The sequence below is a fragment of the Balaenoptera acutorostrata genome, chromosome 15 (assembly GCF_949987535.1).
Source record: "Balaenoptera acutorostrata chromosome 15, mBalAcu1.1, whole genome shotgun sequence".
NCBI lineage: Eukaryota > Metazoa > Chordata > Mammalia > Artiodactyla > Balaenopteridae > Balaenoptera > Balaenoptera acutorostrata.
This window is the reverse complement of record NC_080078.1, coordinates 49,380,080-49,404,213: the sequence shown is the minus strand read 5'-3', so window position 1 is coordinate 49,404,213 and position 24,134 is coordinate 49,380,080. Positions and strand designations below refer to the sequence as shown.

The 24,134-nt window shown below is 42.8% G+C and overlaps 1 protein-coding gene across 1 annotated transcript in view; it reads left to right on the top strand.

Annotated features, from left to right (window-relative positions):
* The first annotated feature begins 8,906 nt into the window (after positions 1–8,906).
* ISM1 (isthmin 1) overlaps positions 8,907–24,134 on the top strand; it is an 81,003-nt gene continuing 65,775 nt past the window's right edge. The window contains exon 1 of the mRNA XM_007165263.2: positions 8,907–9,153. Within this exon, the coding sequence (XP_007165325.1) occupies positions 9,016–9,153 (138 nt within the window). The 5' untranslated portion in view covers positions 8,907–9,015. The remainder of the gene's footprint in view (positions 9,154–24,134) is intronic.

The window sequence follows — 24,134 nt, the reverse complement described above, 5'->3', positions numbered from 1 at the left end:
ACTCTCTTTCCACCTAGGACAAATATAACACAAGTAACACACCAACAGATTCTCAGTCAGGAACTCTTCCCATTTAATCAAGACCTCTGCATCTTGAGAGGGATTCCCCAACAACCAGGCAATTAGGACATGGACCCTGTGATGTGATGTACAGAGAAGAGGACACCACTGGGGCAGTATTCCTGCCCAAAGTGCAGAATCGGAAATTAATCCTGAAGAAACAACCACACAAGTATAAACTGAAGGCCATTCTGCAAAATCAACTGACCTAGACTTTTTAAAATGTTAATGACATGGGACTTCCCTGATGGCGCAGGGCTTAAGAATCTGCCTGTCATTGCAGGGGACACGGGTTTGAGCCCTAGTCTAGGAAGATCCCACATGCCGCCGAGCAACTAAGCCCCTGTGCGCCACAACTACTGAGGCTGCGCTCTAGAGACCGTGAGCCACAACTACTGAGCCCACGTGCCTAGAGCCTGTGCTCCGCAAAGAGAGAAGCAGCCGCAATGAGAAGCCCGCGCACTGCAATGAAGAGTAGCCCCCGCTCTCCACAACTAGAGAAAGCCCGCGCTCAGCAACGAAGATCCAACACAGCCAAAAATTAATTAATTAATTAATTAATTTTTTAAAAATGTTAATGACACAAAAGACCAAAAGAAAAAGGGGGTGGGGAGGAAATGGGGATTGTTCAAGACAGAGATAATGAGACTAAATGGAATAAGGAATTCTCACCTGAGTCCTGAATAGAAAAACATGAGCTATAAAGGTTATTGTAGGAACAATTAGAAAATTTTGAATATGGATGTGAATTAGATAGTATAATTGTATCAATGGTAAATGTCCTGAGCATAATTACATTGCGACGATGTAGGAGAATCTCTGTTCTTAGGAGATATGCACTGTAATATTTGCGGTAAAGGGTTGTATTGAGCACCTTTGTGTGTGACAAACCACCACAAGAGCAAACATGTATTTAGTTTATGTTTCCATTTAGACTCAGCTCCCCTGCGGGGGTTCCTGTGATCTCTATTGGGGTCCCTTATGTGATCAGCAGCCGACCAGCTGGGTGGCTCTGCTTCTGGGACTAGGCTGGTCATTGGCTGCAGTTGACTAGGACCCTGTCCCTGTCCCTCCAGCAGGCTCGTCCTGGCTTATTCACATGGCAGAGGCAAATTCCAAGACAGATAGAGAGAGAGAGAGAGGAAGCCTGCAAGGCTTCTTGAGGCCTGATGGCAGAACAAACACAGCCTCACTCGTGCTGTGTTTTCTTAGTCAAAGCCAATCACAAGGCCAGCACAGCATCAAGGGGTGGACGCCTTCACAGCAGAGTGGGAAAAGCCGAGAAGTCACATCCTAAAGGGCCTGGATATGATGAAGGGAAAACTGTGGTTGTTTGTGCCATCTACCACAAGGATGGACCGGTGTTCCTTCAATGTTCCTATAGGTTTGAAAGTTTTCAACATAAAAAGTTGGGGAGAGGGACGGAAGGTAGCACAAGAAGCCAGATACCAAGAGAATATCCTGTAAAACTAAATTTATATTAATTGTCTAAGCCAATTCAAATATATGGTGATGGAAGTCAGAATACTGGTAACATTTGGGCTTCTGGGGTGCTGGTATTATACTGTTTCTTGATCTGAACAGTAGAAATTCCATGGAGCTACATACACTTAGGATATGCACCCTTTTCTGTATGTATGTCATACTTTCATTTTTTAAACTTTACTTTGGAAAATAGAAAGAGCAATGGCCTTGGAGCTGGGAAACCTGATGCTGCCACCAAGTCCCTCTGCAATACTGAAAATGTCGATTTAATTCCCTGGGCCTCAGTTTCCTCATCTGTAAAAGGAAGCTGGATGAACTCTGGTTGGCCCCTTCCATCCTCTAGACTCTGAGACTCAACTCTGACTGAATAGTTTGCTCTCTTTTCGCCTGGAAATTATTTGTCAGGATATATAATATATAACATCATAATTATACAAATTATATATTTTCTCCTCCAGCTATAACATGTCCCTGAGATTTTATTTTGCTTTCCAGAATTTGCACAGAAATAATTATAGCAAAGCAGAAGTATTAAAGGTGTCTCTTTTAAGTACAAATGAGAGCTACAAGGGCTAGCTATTTGCAGAAGAAGTCAGTGGGCAGGCATGACATCACATTTTTTTTTTTTTTAATTTATTTATGGCTGTGTTGGGTCTTTGTTTCTGTGCAAGGGCTTTCTCTAGTTGTGGCAAGTGGGGTCCACTCTTCATCGCGATGCGTGGACCTCTCATTATCGCGGCCTCTCTTGTTGCGGAGCACAGGCTCCAGACGCGCAGGCTCAGTAATTGTGGCTCACGGGCCCAGTTGCTCCGCGGCATGTGGGATCTTCCCAGACCAGGGCTCGAACCCGTGTCCCCTGCACTGGCAGGCAGACTCTCACCCACTGCGCCACCAGGGAAGCCCATGACATCACATTTTAATATCACGCTGGAAATGCAGTAAAGGACCCTGCCACATAAGGAAGAACCATCATGAACCCTTTCAAAAAGCAACCCTGTTTTGCCACCACTATTGTCCGTGCCTGGGAAGGACAGCCCTCACCCGGGAATGCAGCTTCTCCACCTCCTAGGTCATACACTCAGGGGAGTCATGGGTCCTTTGTACATAGGGGCTCTTATGATGAAGTAAAGAGAGACACAAGCATCCCCTTGGTTCTCACATGTTGTGTGTGTGTGCGTGTGTGTGTGTGTGTTAGAGCCTCAGAAATTGGAACGATGCCGGAGGTCCAGGTGTCCCACCAGCCTAGCTGTTGCTTTAGCGGGTAGAGTCCCCAGGAGCACCTCTGAGCCTCTGAGGGTGGTGATTTTCTCACTTGTGAGCACTGTGACCCCTGCACAGTTCAAAGGACTCTAATGGAACAACATTTTGGAGCTTTTGTTTGTGTTTCCTTGAGGGCTTAGAGTTTACCTCTTGGGCTCCTTACAGCTACATTTTTCAGCAGTTTTCTAAAAGTTGCCTCCATGGAACAAATATTTATGAAGTGATGTGACTTCAGAAGTGAATGAGACAGACCAGCTCCCTGCCCTCATGTCCTTCGTCTATTGGACAGAGACCTGGAACCACTCATCTTGTCTTCTGTGGGAGTGATAGTGGAAGTTCACAACAGCCCTAGAGGAGGCATTCTTAGCTCCAATTTACAGATGAGGAAACTGAGACTCAGAGAGCTAAAATAACTTTCCTGAGACGTTAACACGGCTAGTAAGTAGAATCCATTCAACCCCATTTTGCTACAATTCTTCCATGTATGGCCCCTGAGATGAGGTGGTAAAGTATGCCCATCTCTTAGAACAGGAACTGGTGAACTAAGTCATGTGGTCCAGCTGTCTGTTTGTGTACACAAAGTCTTATTAAAACACAGCCACACCCACTCATTCACACATTTTCTTTGACTGCTTTCCCACTGCAACAGCAGAGCTGAGTAGTGGCAACAGAGACCTGACAGCCCACAAAGACAAAAATATTTGCTATCTGGCCCTCCAAAGAAAAGATTTGTCACCCCTCCTTCACAGAACATATTAGTCAGGGCAATGTAAGCACCTGGAGCAAACCCTCCAATTTCAGTGGCTTAACATATTTTTCTAAAAGTTTATTTCTCCTTAAAAAACTAAAAATAGAGTTGCCATATGATCCCGCAGTCCCATTTCTAGGCATATATCTGGAGAAAACTCTAATTCAAAAGGATACATGCACCCCAGTGTTCATAGCAGCACTATTCACAATAGCCAAGACATGGAAGCAACCTAAATGTCCATCAACAGATGAATGGAAAAAGAAGATGTGGTACATATATACAATGGAATACTTCTCAGCCATAAAAAAGAAAGAAATAATGCCATTTGCAGCAACATGGATGGACCTAGGGATTATCAAACTTAGCAAAGTAAGTCAGAAAGAGAAAGACAAATACTATATTATGCCACTTATATGTAGAATCTAAAATATGATACAAATGAACTTATTTACAAAACAGAAACAGACTCACATACATAGAAAACAAACTTATGATTACCAAAGGGGAAAGGGGGTAGGGGATAGGAGTTTGGGATTAGCAGATACAAACTACTATATATAAAATAGATAACCAACAAGGTCCTACCGTATAGAAAAGGGAACTATATTCAATATCCTGCAATAAACCATAATGGAAAAGAATATGAAAAAGAATATGTATATATGTATAACTGAATCCTTTGCTGTACACCAGAAACTAACACAACATTGTAAATCAACTATACTTCAGTTTTAAAAAAAAAAAAAAAAGTGCATTTCTAATCACAAAATAGCCTAGCTAGGGTGTTCTGGGCAGAGTTGGAATGGGATGCCTGTTCCAACTGATCATTCCTCTCAGGTCATCCCGGACAGAAACATCCAGCCAGCAGACAAGGGAAAAAAGAGAGGCTCACACACAGGAGATTTTTATGGGCTACATATGAAAGTGGCATCCATCACTTACACCCACATCCTATTGGCCAGAACCCAGTCACATGGCTCTATCTAACTGCAGAGGATATTGGGCAATGTAGTCTACTGTTAGGTCGAGGAAGAAGAGGAAACAGGTTTTGGTGAACACCTAGCAGCCTCCATCACAATCCCTAAATGCTAATTATTCTTACATCCAGAAAAAGTCTCTGGTTCTGACTTCTCAAATCTGTTTTACACCTCACATAGAGTATGCATGTGTTTAACATTTTTTTGATTCAGTCCTTATCTTTTTGGGACGCATACTGAAATATGTACCAGTAAAATGATATGATGTCATGGATGTGCTTCAAAATAATCTGAGAATAGAAAGTGAGAATACAAATGAGACAAGAATGGTCATGAGTTTTGTTGAAGCTGGGTTATTTATTACATTCTCTTTAGTTTTGTATATATTTTTAAAATTTTCCATAATAAAAAGGTTTTTTTTAAAGAGTACACTAAAACTACTCTTTGCTGTCTTCCAACAGTTTTTAGAAAAAAATACATAGTAAAAACAATAAAATCCTGACCATAATAGACTACAAGATTCTCTTCAATGACATTTACTATAGGTACACTGGCTTATTAATTTCTCTTGCTTTACCCAACTATTCCAGTCAAATAAGCTTGTCTGCAAAAGAAATGGACTGATAATAAAAGATAACATCTGTGAGAGAATAGTATAATCAAGACAGAAGAGTTAATATTCATAGGTCAGCTACTTATAGTAGGAACAGTTTAAGAAGAGTTAATTTACTGGGTAGGGTCTGTATAAAAACCACATTTGTCACATTCATTAAATAAACATGGATTGAGCATCTACTCTATGCAAGGCACTGTGCTCAGCTCTAGAAATATAATGATGAGGAGGCAGCTGTCCCTGTCTTGAGGATTGTACTTGTCAGGACGGGTTGAACTAGCTGCATAGCAAACATCCCCAAATCACAGCGGCCTTGAACAACAAAGCGTATTTCTCACTGTGCAAGGTTAAATGCAGGTATTCCTGGTAACTCTCTTTTGAGCAGTAACTCAGAGATTTGGGCTCCTTCCACCTCAGAGTCCTCTGCCATGTAGAAAGTAAAGAGAGAGTGTGATAGATGATCACTCGGGCTGTTTTATGGCCAGACCTGAAAGTGACAGAGCTCTCCACAGTCCCACCTAGACCCAGTGTTGCTGGAAAATGTTCTCTAGCTGTGAACACAGGAAGAAGAAAACTGGATACTGGGGTAAGGGGGACGTACTCTGGAATGTTCTACCATAAAGGTGATACAGGTTTGGTGAAAACGCAGACATGCAAACAGACCCATTCTACTAGGGCATAGTAAGATCAATAATAAAGATATGAATAAGGTGCTGTGGGAACTCTGTAGAAGGAGGTAGGATTTTAAAAACTTTCATCAGCTATTGGTATGATTTCCTAAATGTGCTTGAAACTTAATTTGCTTGGGCTACTAAATTTGTAATTCTTTTTTCCCCAAAATTGCAATCCAGTTTTCCCTAACTCCTCAAAAGCAGAGCACTGCTGGTAACCTTGTTTGGCAATGGTAGTCACAGAGCATGGAGGTTTATCAATACTATTTATGTGTACTTACTAGAACATAAACTCACCTGGAATTTGGATCTCACAGCATGTAAGAATTTTAATAGGATTCATTCATACATTTGCTCAACATTTTATAAAGACTTCTGTCCCCAAAATTCAATTTACAATTTTTACAACCTTTTACAAAGACTTTGATCTCCAGCCCTCCTTTTATAAATTTACAAGAATTTACACTCACTGCAAGGATTTCTTTCCAAGGTTTTTTTTTTTAAGTTATTTTTCCTTGGGATAGAAAAATGTGAATTTTAGATGAGAGTAGAGGTCGTTGAGGCTAACATGTGGGGACTGTGTGTGATGGAAACGCAGGATAACAGCAGCAGCGCCTGGATTCTAATTTAGACCAGCCTGCCTCAGGCAATAGGAAAGTCATTTGTCCCTGTGTGCCCACATCACACTCTGGCACAACTAGGGGTTAGAGCCAGCATTAAACTCTCTCTGCATACAGGATTCTAGTTTGCCATCTTAATTTATATATTCCATCCATGTGCTGATTATCCTGCACTCCCCCACCCTCTTCTAAGTGATTCTAATTAGAAAACACGCAGGAGGAACCTTGTGGGATCGCAAAACCGCTGCGATCTCCTCTTTGATCTGCCATCTGAACCAGGGACCGTGTATTGTTTCAAATTCTTCCCCAGCGCTGCAGTTGACAATTATTGGCATCTTAGAGCCTGGGGACTTCAGTAAGATGCCTCACAGGACCGGCTGCCTAAACATTTAAAGCACTCACTCCCTCCAAACATCTCCCCTTTCCCAACGTCCCCCACAAAAAAAAACTACTGAAAAGGAAAGAAATCGAATGCTTTAAAAAGCTGTCAATTTCTTAATAAGATGCTAGGGTTGGTTGGGATTTTAAAGATGCTCACAACGCATCTCTAGAGCAGCAACTAGCCCTTCTTGACCCTGACACAAATAAAACCAACCAGCATACCATACTTTAACCACCGCCACGGTGGCCCGAGGAACTTTCGGAATGATGGAAGTGTATTTTTGTCTTAATTTGGGTAAGACTTGGATGAGGTGCCTCGCGTAAAGACGTGAACTCGGAAGGTAGTTGACTTAAGAATCTTACTTCAGTTTGTAGGGATGGGGGCGGGGGGAGGGGGCGTGCCGGAGAGAAAGGTTTGTTTATTTATTTAATTTCAGTCCCCAAGGGAGAATGGAGAGGATCCATTCCGGGGACACTGGAATCCAGAATGCGAGATGGGCTTGGAAATTTGCGAAATTTGTGAATGCCTAGGCTGAAGGCTCCGCTCACGGGGAGGAAAGGACTGGGCGGGCACAGGGGAGGAGGGAAGGAGGAAACCTAGGGGGAGGCGGAGGAAAAGTCGTATAAAAGGCCCCAGCCAGAGCGAGCGCCAGCCACTCCGAGCCTCCTGGAGAAGGCGGGAGCCCGAGCAGGACGCGCCGGTGCTGCTGCGGTGATCTGAGCCCGGCACCGGACCCGGTTCTCTCTTGCATCCGAGGCGAGGACCCCTTGCCCTCTGCTCGACCCTCGAGCCCTTCCACTCGCCGGCTGACCCCTGCAAGGCATGAGCTGCGCGCGGGAGCCCGAGGCTTCAGCGCGGTCATGAGGCGCTGGCCCGGGAGCGGCGGCTGTGCGACGGCAGCCCCCAGGTCCCCTCCGGGCGCGGCGCCTCCGGGATAAGCCCCCCGACACGCGACTGCCTGAGCTGAGATTTACCCCCAGTGCCCCACCTCCGTTCTGCGCGCCTGAGCCCGCGGGCACTCGGCCCCTGCAGCTTCCCGCCGAGACACCTGCGCACTGGACCAGACGGACGCCCAGCGAATCGGACTCGCCTGCCTTCCCAGGCTCTACCCCGCGCCGCGGGCGCCTGAGCAGAGGCGCTCAGAGAGCGGGCGGCCCACCGTGCGGGAGCGAGTGTCAAGACCTTTCTGGAACGAAACTCTATCTTCCCCCTCATACATACGCACGCCAGCTTGAGGGAGGGGCGCACAGTCGCAGACAGACACCTGGCTGGTCCGGCACCCTCTCCGTCTCCAACACCACAACTCCCAACTCCACCTTGTCAATAAAGGTTTCTAAACTCGTCCAGGCACCCCCCCTCCGCCCCCTACCCACAGCCCCGAGACGCAGTGCGCACAGGGCTCGGCCCTCGCCGCCCACAGCGACCTCGGCAGCGGTGGCGCACAGCCCGGCAGGCGGACGCGGACTCTGGAGGGGCGCGCAGGTCACCTCCAGATAGTGACAGCCCCCGGGTCCCGGAGCCCCCATCCGGAGCCGGCTCACCCTAGGACTCGGCGGCGGGGCGGCGCGGCCCGCGGCCCGAAGGAGCGCAGGGAGGAGGGGAGGTGGTTCGTCGGGTGAGTGGCTCCGGGCGGCAAGGGCGGGGGAGCCCAGCGTGGAGGTAACTCTGGGCCGCCACTGAAGCCCTCCTCCTCCTCCTTCTCCTCCTCCTCCTTCTCCTCCTCCTCCTCCTCCCCGCGCTCCTCTGGCGGCCGCTCCCGCTCCAGCTGCGGCGCCGCGGCCACATCTGGGGCGCCCATGTGCGCTCGGGGGCTCGGCTGCGCCCGCCCCGCCGTCGCCCCCGCTGCCCCCTGCCCGCAGGGTGGTCCCCGGCCCGGCCCGGGCCCCTGGCGGCCCGCCGTCCCCGCCGCCGCCGCCGCCGCCGGGGAGCGCCGGGGTTTGCTCCGCAGCCAGCTTGGACGCCCCCGGCCCCGCCGTGGCTCCGCCGTGGTGCGGCGGCGGCGGCGGCGGCGGCTCCTGCTCCCCCGGCCCGGCGCGCCCCGCCGCGCCCAGGGCCAGCCCCGCGGGCTCGGGGAGCGGGGCCCCGGCGGGGGCCGAGGCGGGAGCCGCGCCGCCGGGCTCCCGGGCTCCGACTCCTCCTCCCCCGCCGCCGCCGCCGTCCGCCGCGCCGGGTCCTAAAGCCGCGCGCCTCAGGAGGATGGTACGCCTGGCGGCCGAGCTGCTGCTGCTGCTGGGGCTGCTGCTGCTCACGCTGCACATCACGGTGCTGCGCGGTTCGGGAGCCGCCGACGGGCCGGACGCGGCCGCGGCCAACGCCAGCCGGACGCAGCTGCAGGTGAGTGCGCTGCCGGAGAGGGGCGCGCGTGGCCGCGGGGACCCGGGTGGCGGGGAGCTGACCTAGCTAGCACCTGATGGTAGCGAGGAGGCGGGTCCCCGCCCCACCAAAGAGCATCTGTTTTGGCAGCAGTTTTGCCGGGACCACCGATCTCCGGCTGAGGCGGAGCGGGGTACGTGCCTGGAGGCTGGACCGCTTTCGAGGTCTGGCAGGCACGCTCCTCCAGGTGGTCTGTCACCAGGTACCTGAGGGTGCTAGCTTGAGATGAGCGGAGGAAGTGCGGAGTATGTCTGGGTTTGCTTTGGGGTGCTGCCACTCTTTGGTTACCCTTTGGAGACTGAGTAACCTTACTCTGGGAGGAGGGGGGAGCGGAAGGAGACTTTAGGATAAATCCCCAAACTGGGTTTGGTTGGAAGAACCCCAGTGAATCTGCCCCCTCAGAAAGCTACGCAAAGGTCAGGAAATAATTTCCCGAAGAGAATGGCCAGACATCCCCTGTTCGCCCACGTGGTACCCGTGCCTCCCTTATACCTCCCCAGCCGGGCGGAGGGCGTGGAGTCAAGCCACCGGTTGTACTTTGGCCCGGCGTTACCTGGGGCTTTTAAACTTACAGCAAAGACTTCTTCCAGCATTCTGCCCCTGTTGAAGGTCGCCTTAGGAATGGAATTCTAATGATCTGTGCAGCTCCAAGGCAGGGGAGGGGGACACAACTGGGGAGCGGGTAGTGGGCGTCAGACACAAGAGGAATTCTCTGGTTTCCAAATAAAGGATTGTCCAGGTAGGGATTTCCTGCCGCTGTCTTGGGAAGAAGCGCCTTTCCTTGGCTCTATCAGGCGTGTGACAACTGTCAACTTGGGGCATGGGTAGAAGTCAGCAGGGATTTTCCCAGGAAGCAGCGGGAATTCTCTCCTAAAATCTCCTCCTCAAACCAGCCCCTCTAAAACTCTTTATGTCGAGATAAGCATTATTCATTGTTCCCAAAGGGCTTTAAGACCATTGCCCCTATTAGTTCATTTCTCACATCTTTATGTAATTTGTTGCCTGAAAACCCTACTGTTGTAGAGAGAAGGAATTCACTTAAACACTTCCACAGTGCTTACCATGTGCTAGTTTTAAGTGCTTTACAGAACTTAACCGATTTAATGATGTACTATGCTGTTAATATCCTCCCCTGATAGATGCAAAAACGGAGGTACAGAGGTTAAGAAACTTGCAAAGTTTACACATTCCAAACTCTTGATTAGTTACACCATGTTTTCTCTCTGCCAGGATGTTATAGACTAAAGCAAGGTGATCCTTACACCCAAATGCAAAACCAGGAATGAAAAAGTATGCGCCCCAAAGCCTAAAGTGCTTTTAAATTGGGAACATTTCTGAAAATGTCCTAACTTTATGAGACCCTCTTCTCTTCTCCTGTGGGCAAACAGGTACAGTGACAGCCTGACAGGATTCCTTTGGGGAAATTGAAGACACCCCATCCTGTAGATGGTGGTACACCCACCCGCTCTAACCCTGTAAGAACAATTCCTAATATCTTCGAGATTTCTGGAAGTCACATTTTATACATGATGCTTTCTTTCCTCGTGGACTCATGAAAAGCTGTAAAAACGATGTTCTATGGAAAAGTAAATCTGGCAGATTCCTTTATGAGGTGTCTGCTATCATTAGAATAACCTAGGCTTGGCCTTTTCCGTTTGACTGGTAAGGTGATGAGAGAAGCAGCTGGTGGAAGCGGCAACTGCAAAGCGGAAGTGGATTAAATTCTCAAAAGAGCCTGTGGCTGAAGAACTGTCCCAAGAGGGCAGAAGAAATGGGGGATTTAGAAAGAGTAATGCTCCTAGGAGTATCTTGGGTCGCAAGTAGCTGCTAATCCATCAGCTTTCAGCTTGTTTTGTAATCGTGTTTGGTTATTCTGTCCACTCAATGAACTTATTCAGGCAGAATGATGAGTTTAACAGTTTAGTTCATAATTTTACTCTCTTTTGTAATTTGTTATTATAAAAGTTTTATAGTCTTCCTGACTAAAGTTATTTCTTTGACCCTCTGACTCTCCAAAGGTATTATGATTCAAATGGAGAGAATATATTCCTTCAAGAGAGGAGGTCTGCAAAAGACCTTTATTAGTGTATCGTTTTCAGGGCCCAGGATGTGAATTAGCTAGTAGCAGGTGTATTTGAAAACAAAACTGTGGGTGCCATGTTCTTTCTGTTTACTGGTCATGTTTAACCTATCTTTTTTTTTTTTTTCCCCCCACTTCATTGGGTCTTTGTTGCGGTGCGCAGGCTTCTCACTGTGGTGGCTTCTCTTGTTGTGGAGCATGGGCTCTAGGCGCATGGGCTTCAGTAGTTGTGGTGCTCAGGCTCAGTAGTTGTGGCCCGCGGGCTCGGGAGTACAGGCTCAGTAGTTGTGGTACCCGGGCTTAGTTGCTCCATGACATGTGGGATTTTGAACCCGTGTCCCCTACATTGGCAGGTGGATTCTTAACCACTGCACCACCAGGGAAGTCATAACCTATCTTAACCAACTACATTTAAACTTAAGTTTGCTGCCTCTGGGATATCTTAAGCTGCTAAAATCATTCTTTGTAACCAGAAAGTTCGTCAATCCTTATATTGCATTATTTGTGTTGTTATCTCTGCTTAAAATATTCTGAAATATGAGGTTGGAGTCAGAAATACACAATGGTAGCTTTATTTTCCCAAATTGTAGTGTATTTGGGAACATTTAAAAGAGATGCACCTTTATTTGAGATCTGGCATATCAAGGGCACCCAATAAAATAGTAAGAATAACAATAGTAGCTAAGATTTGTCAAGTGCCTTTTATGTGTCAGACACTGTTCTTAGCACTTTTCATGTATTTTCTTTTTAAATCCTCACAAAAATCTCGTGAATTAGGCATTATCGTTATCCCTGTTTCAAATGAAAAAACTGAGGTTGGGTAACTTGCCCGCAGTTGCAGAGCCGGAAGCTGCTTAATTTGTTGTTGCTATTTTATAAGTGTAAAAATCTTTGAAGAATATTTGTATTCCAAGTTCTTGAGAAAGTCATCCTGCTGGCTACAAAAGAGAAAAAGGCTTTTAACAATTTACATTTTCTTTCTTTTCTTTTTTTCAGGGCTTAGGTTTTTTGGGGTTTTTTAAATTAATTAATTAATTAATTAATTAATTTTTATTTTTGGCTGCATTGGGTCTTTGTTGCTGTACTCGGGCTTTCTCTAGTTGTGGCGAGCGGGGGCTTGTGGCGCACGAGCTCTAGGTGAGCGGGCTTTAGTAGTTGTGGCTCGCAGGTTCGAGAGCGCAGGCTCAGTAGTTGTGGCACCCAAGCTTAGTTGCTGGGCGGCATATGGGATCTTCCCGGACCAGGGCTCAAACCCGTGTCCCCTGTGTTGGCAGGCGGATTCTAACGACTGCACCACCAGGGAAGTCCCTAACGATTTACATTTTCAAACACATCTTGACAGTCTTATTGTGTCAAATATGAACGTACCTATCTATCTATCTATCTAAATTATATATACATACATAAACACACATATATAAACATGATCTAATATGATTTTTTTGGTAGTTTCAACATAGTAGGACATAGGTTTTTTGACTCTGTAAGTGGCTGTCCCTGTACTGTTAGGTATGCTGTTATGAGGTGGTAGTAAAATGCTTTGAACACACTATTTCTATTGGTTATGTGGCTCATAAGAATAATAAATAATGATGTTAGTCTTTGTACTGTTTTCAGTATTTTAAAACATCTAATAAGAAATTTTACAGTGGTCTGCAACAGCTGTATAAAAATGCACAGAAAAATCAACTTTTTTCACTTTCGAATGAAATCTTATCTCCTCTTGTGTCATGTTGATCAGATCTCAGATTAGTTCTTTCATATGTCTTTAATTGATAATAGTAAGAAAACAATTATATATTAAAAAAAGCAGTCTGGAAGACAGAATACCCCAAAATGTAGAACCACAGGCAATGATAAGAAGAATGATAATGATAATAATAGTATCTCTTTTACTTGAAATTCAAATGAGTGTTCCTCTACTAAATCTCAGTCAGATTCAGAAGCATGAATTTCTACAGATTTTACATAGTAAAGTTAGAATTCATTAAAACAATGAGATTTAAGGAAGTGTTAGAAATCATCACATTGATCATTTTTACAATAACATTAAAGCAAACCAACTCTGAAATGTAACTAAATGTCTTTGTTCTCTAATTCCTAACTACCATCTTTATCAGTACATTCCTCCTTCATCCCTCTACTTGCCTTCAACAAAACTGCTTAGCATCTTGCACTCATTGCTTCAGACTCACCAGTTGATCTGAGCTATTAATAGCAGTAAAAGCAGAAGCAACATTTATTTGTACTTAATGCTACTGAGTTTCCTTACAATGACCCTATGAGATAGATAGTATTTATATACCCATTTCACAGCTGATGAAATTGAGACCTGGAGAGATTTGTGTAACTTGCCCAAGGCCACACAACCATGGTTGGCAGGGCCAGGATTCAGACCCAAGGAGGCTGGAGTTCTTGTTCCAGTTCATCAACAAGATGCCTCCAGCTCTGATACAAGTCAACAGCCATTGTGTTTCTCGTTTCATGACTTGCCTTGCCCATTTTCCAGGCAGGCTGTCTGCTTTTATCTCAGGTATTCTTTGTAAATTATGAATAACTGTCCCACTTAGCTATTGCTATATAACAAACCATCTCAAAACACAGTGGCTTAAAACAATCACATTTTATTTGCTCATGAGTTTGTGTGTCAACAGTTTACTCTGGGCCCAACTGGGTGGCTCTTCTGCTGACCTTGCTTAGGATTATTCATGTGGCTATAGCTTTCTGTTGGCTTGATGTGGGCTAGATGGTCTAAAAGGGCCTCACTCCAGACACTATAAAACTCTTAGAGGAAAACATAGGCAGAACAGTCTATGACATAAATCACAGCAAGATCCTTTTTGAACCACCTCCTAGAGAAATGGAAATAAAAATACACAAATGGGACCTAATGAAACTTAAAAGCTTTTGCACAGCAAAGGAAACCATAAGCAAGACGAAAAGACAACCCTCAGAATGGGAGAAAATATTCACAAATGAAGCAGCTGTCAAAGGATTAATCTCCAAAATTTACAAGCAGCTCATGCAGCTCAATATCAAGAAAAACAAACAACCCAATCCAAAAATGGGCAGAAGACCTAAATAGACATTTCTCCAAAGAAGATATACAGATTGCCAACAAACACATGAAAGGATGCTCAACACCACTAATCATTAGAGAAATGCAAATCAAAACTGCAATGAGGTATCATCTCACACCAGTCAGAATGGCCATCATCAAAAAATCTACAAACAATAAATGCTAGAGAGGGTGTGGAGAAAACAGAACCCTCCTGCACTGTTGGTGGGAATGTAAATTGATACAGCCACTATGGAGAAGAGTATGGAGGTTCCTTAAAAAACTAAAAATAGAACTACCATATGACCCAGTAATCCCTCTACTGGGCATATACCCTGAGAAAACCATAATTCAAAAGGAGTCATGTACCACGGTCTTCATCGCAGCTCTGTTTACAATAGCCAGGACATGGAAGCAACCTAAGTGCCCATCAACAGATGAATGGATAAAGAAGTTGTGGCACATATATACAATGGAATATTACTCAACCATAAAAAGGAATGAAATTGAGTTATTTGTAGTAAAGTGGATGGACCTAGAGTCTGTCCTACAGAGTGAAGTAAGTCAGAAAGAGAAAAACAAATACCATATGCTAACACATATATATGGATCTAAAAAAAAAAAAAGGTTCTGACAAACCTAGGGGCAGGACAGGAATAAAGACGCAGATGTAGAGAATGGACTTGAGGACACGGGGAGGGGGAAGGGTAAGCTGGGACGAAGTGAGAGAGTGGCATGGACATATATACACTACCAAATGTAAAATAGGTAGCTAGTGGGAAGCAGCCACATAGCACAGGGAGATCAGCTCAGTGCTTTGTGACCACCTAGAGGGGCGGGATAGGGAGGGGAGAGGGAGATGCAAGAGGGAGGAGATATGGGGATATATGTATCTGTATAGCTGATTCACTTTGTTATAAAGCAGGAACTAACACACCATTGTAAAGCAATTATACTCCAATAAAGATGTTAAAAAAAATAAAATAAAATAAAAATAAAAAATAAAATAAAAGGGCCTCACTCATATGTTTGATGGTTGGTGCTGGCTGTCACCTATGCTCTCTCTTCATCCTCAAGGAAGTTATTCCACATGTCTTTACATGGTGGACTCAGAGCAGCAAGAGAGTAAAGTAGAAATTGCAAGGCCTCTTGATGAACTTGTACAACTTCAGCCACAATCTATTGGCCAAACATATCACTTGGTCAGCTCAGATCCTAGGGGACCAGAAATAGACTCCTCTTGATGGGAGGACCAGCAAAATAACATTGCAAAAGAGCGTGTGTTCAGGGATGGCAGGAGTCATTGTAGCTGTCTTTGCAAAATAGCTACCATACTGACCTTTTATCTCATATACTTTGCAAATGTATAACCAATCTTTCACTCATTTTTTAACATTGTTTATGCTGCTTTGGGCCATGCACAAACTTTCCATTCTAAATATAATCAAATCTGAATCATTTCCATTATGACTTTTTGTTTTCTTGCCTTACTTGAGAGAGGGTTACTCAAATAAGGATTGTCAGAATCTTTAAATATATTTTGTTCTAACAGTTTTATAGTGTTTTTGTTGTTGTTGTTGTTTAGAACTACAATCTACTTTGAAGTTATTTGTGGGTTTTAGGTTTAAAATAAAGATATAACTTTGGTTTTTGTCCAACTGAGTAGCCACTTCTCCCATCATATTTGGTAAATACTCCATTCTATATTTGTTGGTAAAAAATACCAGTTTTATCACATATTAAAATTTTCACATATATGTTAGTCTATTTCTTGACCTTCATTTTTCTATTCATGTACCAACGCCACACTCTTTTATTTCATGTAGCCTCACAGTATTTTTTAATAGGGCAAATGCCCTGTCATTAACATTCTTTTTCTTAGAAATTTTTATAAAATGTTTTCTTTCAAACAGACTTTAGAATTATTTTGTTTAAAAATTCATTGAGCTTTTAATAGGAATTGCTATATATATTGAGGGGGTAAGTTTAGAAGAATTGAGAATTTTATAATATTTAATCCTCTCATTAAGGACATGTTAAGGTATCTATTTCCTGAGTAAAGTTTTAGAATTTTCTTCATCTTTTCACATTTCTTTTGACAAGCTGTTTTCTAGGTTTGATTGCTATTGTGAATTTTCTGTTTCATTTTCTGTTATATTCTCCAATTTGTTAGTTCCGGAATCCAGGAAAGCTATACTTAGCAATATATGCTTACATTTTTCTTGGTGTGTACATGAGAGCTAACAGTATCCATTTCAGTAGTGATATCATTATAGTTCCATGGCATTAATTGAAAACCCTTCTTTTTCCACTTTTGCACTTTAAATAATAAGAATTATCTGTTTCTTATAAGATTGTTAGAATTCACTCATTTTAGCTGTCTTGGGCTTGGTACCTCTTTGGTTGAGATCTCTGATTAATGTTCCATGTTATTCCATGGTCAATAGCCTATTCAGATACTATAACTTTTCTCTAGTCATTTTTGATAATTTATATCTTCTCAGAAAATCATACATTTTACTGGATTTTTACTTTATTAGTATAAAGTTTGTATGTAATACAAGCATATTTTGAAACTATTTCATGACTGCATATTGTTTATGATGTACAGTCTTAAATCTCTTTATAAGACCTGTCAGATCAAGATGGTTAATTATATTATGAAAACCCTTCAAATCTTGATTTATTTATTGTTTACTTAATCTGCTGATTCCTCAAAAAATTTAATTGCATTCTGACACTACCATTGTGGATTTGTTTGTTTCTCCTTATTATCCCCTTAATTTTCGCTTTACTTGTTTAGAATCCATGGTGTTAGGACATAAAATGTCTTTTTTTGATGGTTATATTTTTATCAAGGTGAAATTCCTTTATATGTATCTTTTTATTGACATTTGTCTTGAACACTTTTTTTTGTTTGATAGTAATTTTGCATCTCCTGCTTATTTTTTTTTCTCTTGCCATTCATTATGTGTCTTTTTCCAACCTTTATTTTCAACTTTTCTCTGCCTTTTTTGTTTGAATATCTCTCTTATTAATAACCAATAGCCAGGGCTTCCCTGGTGGCGCAGTGGTTAAGAATCTGCCTGCCAAAAAAAAAAAAAAAAGAATCTGCCTGCCAATGCAGGGGACACGGGTTCAATCCCTGGTCTGGGAGGATCCCACATGCCGCGGAGCAACTGGGCCTGTGAGCCACAACTACTGAGCCTGCGCATCTGGAGTCTGTGCTCCACAACAAGAGAGGCCGCGATACAGAGAGGCCCATGCACCGCGATGAAGAGTGGCCCCCGCTTGCCACAACTAGAGAAAGCCCTCGCACAGAAACGAAGACACAACACAGCCATAAATAAATAAATAAATAAATAAAATATTTTTTAAAAAAATAACCAATAGCCAAATTTTCTTTTGCCATGTAATAGGTCAATGAATATAACCCATTTATATTTATTATGATTACTAATAGATTTGAAGATGTATTTTCAATTTTATTTGGTGTTTTCAAATTTCCAATTTGCTTCATTTTGCCTCCCACCTTCCAATTTATTATCTCTCACTTTGGCAAGAGAGTTAGCCTATGTCTAAATTTCCTCATCTGTAAAATAGGTATACAAAGACTGTTTCCCAGTGTTGTTGTAAGGATTAAAACACTGAATGCATGTAAGTGCTCTGTTAGAACTTGGCACTTAAACATTTAATAAGTATTTAAATATTATTTACTTTGCTCATTACCCCTCAAGTTTGGAAATTGTTCTATTTCTCTAACTCTTAACATTTTAACAAACAGATTTGAACTTGCATTTTTCTATCAATGCTGAGAGTCAGTCAGTATTTATAACCTAAACCTCCCCAAAACAAGATTCTAACATGCTTTTTTTTTTCTCTTGTCTCTCTCTCTCAAATTTTAATCACATTATCTGAACATTTAGTGCTAGATCATTCCTTCGTCTTTGTTTCTTTTTTTCTTCCTTTTTTCTTTCATTCTTTTTCATTATATCTATCTTAGGAACAATTTCTTAGCAGTAGTATATTCTCCCAATACTTATTTAGACTTAACTATAAGATTTATTTATTTATTTATTTATTTATTTATTTATTTATTTATCTATCTGCTGCTGCTTCTGGAATCTCATATTCTCATCTTTTATTTTGCTGGAATACATTCTCAAAAAGTTCTCTCAGAAAGGTTTTATCAAAGGATAAACTCTCTGAGATCCTAAATTTTTAAGCACATCTTTATTTGCTTCTCACATTTAAATGCTAATTTGGCAGTTGGCTATGTTCTATCTTGTTTCCCCTTAGAATTTTGAAGATATAATGCATTTTTTTTTTACACCGTCTCATGTTTCAGTGAAAAGTCTGATGTTATTTCTTTGCAGGTGATTTTTTTTTAACTGGAAGACTTTAGGATTTTTCTCTTTATTCACAATGTTCAGAAATTTTATCTGTTTGTGTTTAGATTTAAGGCTTTAGTTGTTAGTCCTGTTCAGCACTTGGTGGACCCTTTCAATCTGAATCCTCAAGGTTGTCTTCAGCTTAAGAATATTTCTTCAGTAATTTCTTTGCTTATTTCCAATATCCTTGTCCTCTCCTTCTGGAACTCCTATTAGACTTTGAAACTAATGTTGATATTTCAAGATCTATCAGTCTTCCATGTCTCAATTTTTTTCTCTTGTAGTTTTATCTCTTTGCATTTTTCTAATGTGTTTTATGTCTTAGCTTAATCTTCCAGCTTTTGCCACCCTAGTGCTAGCTTTTTCACTCTTTATCAGTTTTCTGTCCTCATCCTTTTCACCCAGCTTCTATAGCTTCTTCTCTTTTCTTCCCTTCTCTTCTCTTCCTTCACCCCTCCCCCTCCTATACTCCTCTTCTTTTTTCTCTTTACATTTTTAAAAGTTTTTAAATTATGAATAATTTACATACAATAAAATGAATGCATCTTAAAGATTCAGTTCCAGTTTTTCACAATTATATACACCTATGTAGCACCATCAAAATTAGAATATAGAACATCTCTATCATCCCAGAAAGGCTTCTAGTGCACCTTCGTATGCAATTTACTCCTCCCACAGGCAACCAGTCTCTGACTCCTATCACCATGGATTAGTTTGCCTCTTCTAAATCTTCATGTAGATGGAATCATACTGTGTGCATTTGTGTGTGTGTGTGTATGTGTGTGTGTCCGGGCTTCTTTTTCTTCATGTAGTATTTTTGACATTCATTCACATTGCTGTGTACATCAGCAGATTTCTCTTCTTTATTGTTGAGTGGTATTCCATTGTATGAGTATGCCACAATTTATTTATCCATTTCCCCATTGATGGACATTTGGGTTGTTTCTAATGGTTTGGATATTATAAATAAGATCATGTTAACTTTCTTGTGCAAGCCTTTCTGTGGACATAGGTTTTTATTTCTTGTGAGTAAATACCTGCTAGTGAAACTGACACAGGCTCAGTTCTTTATATTATTATGGGAATTCCTCTAAAGAAACTCATTTTTTTGGTGATCTTTCTCTCACTTTCTCAGCTCTGTAATGTTTCACTTTCAATTGGTTACCATTGGTTTCATATCTACCAGAAATCATTCCTTCTTCTGTAGATGTTCCCCTTGCAGCTTTCCACTTCTGTTGGGGATTTATTTTCATATTTCGTCTCCTTTTTCAGTAGAATTTGGAGAAGGAAAAGAAGTAAACAAAAATGCTTAGTCTGCCACCTTGAACAGAAACACTATAATTTTATTCCTTCCTTTTATTTTCCTGTATACAAACCAGAAGAAATTTCTATTATTTGTGCAGCTGCTTCATTCATTCTTTTCCAGCCATGTTCTAAAAGGCATTGATTTTTGAGGCCTGGGGACACCGTCAGAAGTCATGAGAACTATCCATTCAGTAAAGAAGAATCTATTGTGGTTTTAAAGCCTCCAAAGGAAAGAATCCCACTTGTATTGATTTGGCCAAAAAGTTCATTCGGGTTTTTGGAAAAACCCGAGCAAACTTTTTGGCCAACCCAGTACCTGTACGAGTACTTTGTAACAACCTTCAATGACAGAACATTTTTTTCTCTGATGTGTCCTTTAAATCTTTTATGATACATCTTAATTTCATGTTTGCTTTTTTTCGTCCCACTATTCATTCACTTTTCAAGAAACATCTCATGCAGGACTTGAAGATTATTATTTAATAGTTCCTCTGTCTTCTCCAGATTTGATTATCTCAGTTTTTTAATTTGTCTTCACTGATCTTATTTTACAACGTTTTAATGGTTTCTGCGGTCCTCGTATTTCTTTCTCATCTGAGAACATCTTTCTTCTGCAATCCTTGGCTCAAGATTTTATGAGTTATAAAGAAAAGGATGGTGATGAAGCCCCTTTCTTCAGTGACAGCTAAGGGTGTCCCTCTGTCTATACTCATCTCCCAAAAGACAGAAGATAATTTAGGGTGTGGGAATGGGGTTGTCCATTTAATTCCTGGGATTGTATGCAATGATGTTAAAGAAATAGCAAGGGAGTGTGTTACTTAAAAAGTCTCATTTTGCATTTTATTTAAACTTTGTCTGTACTCCTCTTCCATAAGAACTTCATAAGATGCCCTGAACATAAAAGATATAAAGCTTAATTTCTTTCTTTCTGTGGTGTATCAGTGCAAAGGTTGGATGGGGCACAATGCTAATAAAATGAAGTCAACATGCTAGTGCCCAGTGTTCCCTTTGGGACTAAGCACTCACGGCCCACTCTAGTCACTGACTTGATAACATAAACTTATGGCTCTTTACCTTCCCTACCCTCTTTCCCTTTCTCCTACCAGAGCTTCCTGGGGGCATCTCCCAAGTATACCACTTCCTCTTTGTCCCAGGGTTTGCTTCTGGGAGAACCCAAACTAAACAAAGCACTACTCAAACATTCGCCATGGGAACATGGCCATTTCTCTAGGTAGTGATGATGTAGGAAAGGTACAGGGTGGAGTTTCCATGAGGCACCTGCTGCTTCTTGTCGCTGTTAACAAAGCTGAAGTCTGTTAGCCTCAGAAAGGGATGTGCTGCAGCAGCAACAGAATCAGGTTATGCCATCTTCTCCCAGAGCAGCTGGGAAGAGAGGAATTCCAAAATTGTAGGAATGGGAAAGTTCAGGCCTAGGGAAAGCCTACGAATTGCTGGTGTTTAGAGAGATGACTGTTGTTTTTCTCCTGAGAGCCTCATCCCGTGCTTGTTTGCTATTTTAAGTGGGAGGATGAGCGACGATGGGAAGTTATCAATGGTGTGTGGGACTGTCTTCTAATGCCTAAAAAAGGCAGAGGCCAGGGTGCTTTGATAAATGTAGCTTTGCATCAACTCCCCAGGCACAGACCAGCATGTGTCACTGGAAAGTTGTTTCTGTAAACTGAGTAGAAGTAAAAACAGTAGGTTAACTACCCCTTCTTCCTGTTGACCTGACCTATGCACATTTTAGTAAACCAAGTCATCTTACAGAGAGCATTGTCTGTGGCTGATATACCTCCATTAGAGAGCAACACCCCTGGGCCCCCTGAAAGGAACAGTGCTGCAGGGCCAATGGAATAGGAGAATTCCAGCTTCAAGTTTGGGGCTCTGGGCTGCCAGACTCACAGTTTGGGGCACCCCAATCCCCAGATGTGCACCAGAAGTGACCTGGAAAAAGGAAGGTCAACTGTGAATTCAATAGGCTACTTCCTACTGGATATCTCATCTCTATTTTTAAAAATAACAAGGTGTGGCTAGAATCTATATGAAGGATACAGGGAGGCTAAAAATGTTGTCATAGGCCACCCAGATGTTACCTTACTCCCACCAGCATCCAGAGAGAGTATTCGCGCCAAAGCCAATGAAACAAATAAAACACATGCCTTGGCGCCCAGCCACCTCTTAGAGATAGCGATGGGGAGACAATGAGGGGGAAAATGGCAGTTGTGTTATTATTTTTTAAAATACAGCTTTACTGAGGTGTAATTGATATACAATGAACCGTGCATATTTAAAGTGAACAGTCTGAGGAGTTGACACCTGTGAAACCATCACCACCATCAAGATGATGAATAAATCTACCATCTCCAAAAGCTTCCTTGTGCTCCTTGGGGATTCCTCCTTCATTCCCCAGAAATCTCTACCACTGATCTGTCTTCTGCCATTATAGATTGGTTTTTGCATTTCCTAGAGTTTTATGTAAGTAGACTAATACAGAACGTACAGTACAGTGAGCTCCTTTGCTCACCATAATGACCTTGGGATTCATCCATGTTGTTTGGTGCATAAGAGTTTGATCCTTTTATTGCCAGTTATTGCTCCATTGTATGCACATACAATATGCTTTTCCATTCACCCAATGAAGCACATTTAGGTTGTTTCCAACTTGGGCCTATTAAAATAAAGATGGTACCAACATTCAGGTATAAGTCCATGCATGAATATATGCTTTCATTTCTTTTGTGTGAATACTTAGGAGCAGAATGGCTGGGTGTATGTTTAGCTTATTAAAAATTGTGGCGATCTTTTAAAGGTACTCACATAGCATGTTTAGGATCTACAACAACCAAAGACACTGTTAGAAAACTTCGGAGAATTTGGAAGTTGAGTCTCAGGATGATATCTTCCTACAGCTAATACATAGGTGTATAATCTATAATATATTATGAAACGCTGAAGGAAGGGGAGAAGATACTCTTTCCTTGGAAAGAATTCTCCTATCTTTTCAGGATTCTCCAAGTACAAAAGTCTCATGGGGCTCAATTCTCCAGGTTATCGTGGTGCTGGTGGTGGTGATGGTGATGGTGGAAAGAAACATAGTTGCTGGACTATGTTTGGAACCAGCTGGAAAAGTCTCCCAGCAGAAGACTCGGCTTCCTCCGTAAGCTGCTGTCTGATGTTCCAAGCCCTGCCTGACTGGAAATTAAGAAAACCAGAAATAGATTTTGTATCTCTCCTGCCTAGAGACTCAATTACATTGTGACCTGGAAATCTGGTATTGGTTATGAGCCCAAAATTAATTGGAAGCCAGGTTTATTGCTGGGAACCTTCAAATTCCAGGAGGGGCAAAAATTACAAAGGGGAGATCTCATCAAGTGTTCCTAATCCTTAGCCCATGAAACAGGCTGCAGAAATGTTAACATGAGCTGACCCCCTGACCACACTAGACATGAGGAGAGTGATGATTATTAGAAACCCACAGAGGATTCTCACTGGAGGGCAAGAACTGTCCTTCCCTTACACATAGGTGGCTCATCCACTGCCCCGAGTTCACCAGGTGCAGTCGTGACCCACAGGTACAGGTGAGAAGCTCGGGATGACTTCTCTGCACTTGCACCCACGGTGTGGTCCATGGAGTAGCAGCGGCAGCGTCTCCTGGGAGCTTGTTAGAAAATAAGAATCTCAGGCCCCACCCAGCACAACTGAATCAGGATCTGCAATTTAATCAGGGCCCCAGGTGAAACGTATACACAGGTTAAGAAGCACTGGTTGAGATGCATGCTTTTCTTGCAAGTTACAAGTCCCAGAAAGCACTCAGTACAGATCAGGTATTATTTAGCTATTATCCAATTATGCTTCACAACAAACTATCCCAAAACTCAGTGGCCTGTAACAATAAACATGTGTTCTCACGCTCGTGGGTCTATGGGTGGCTGGGGTTCAGTAGATCTAGGCGGGCTGGGTTCCAGGCTGAGGTTTGGGTCTGGGTTTCTTCTGTGCATCTCCCAGATTCCTGCAACCAGCAGGCTACCTGTCCTGCATTTCTCTCACGGTGATGAAAAATCACAGAAAGGCAGAGGCAAGCCCGATGGACAAGCACACTCCAGCCTTT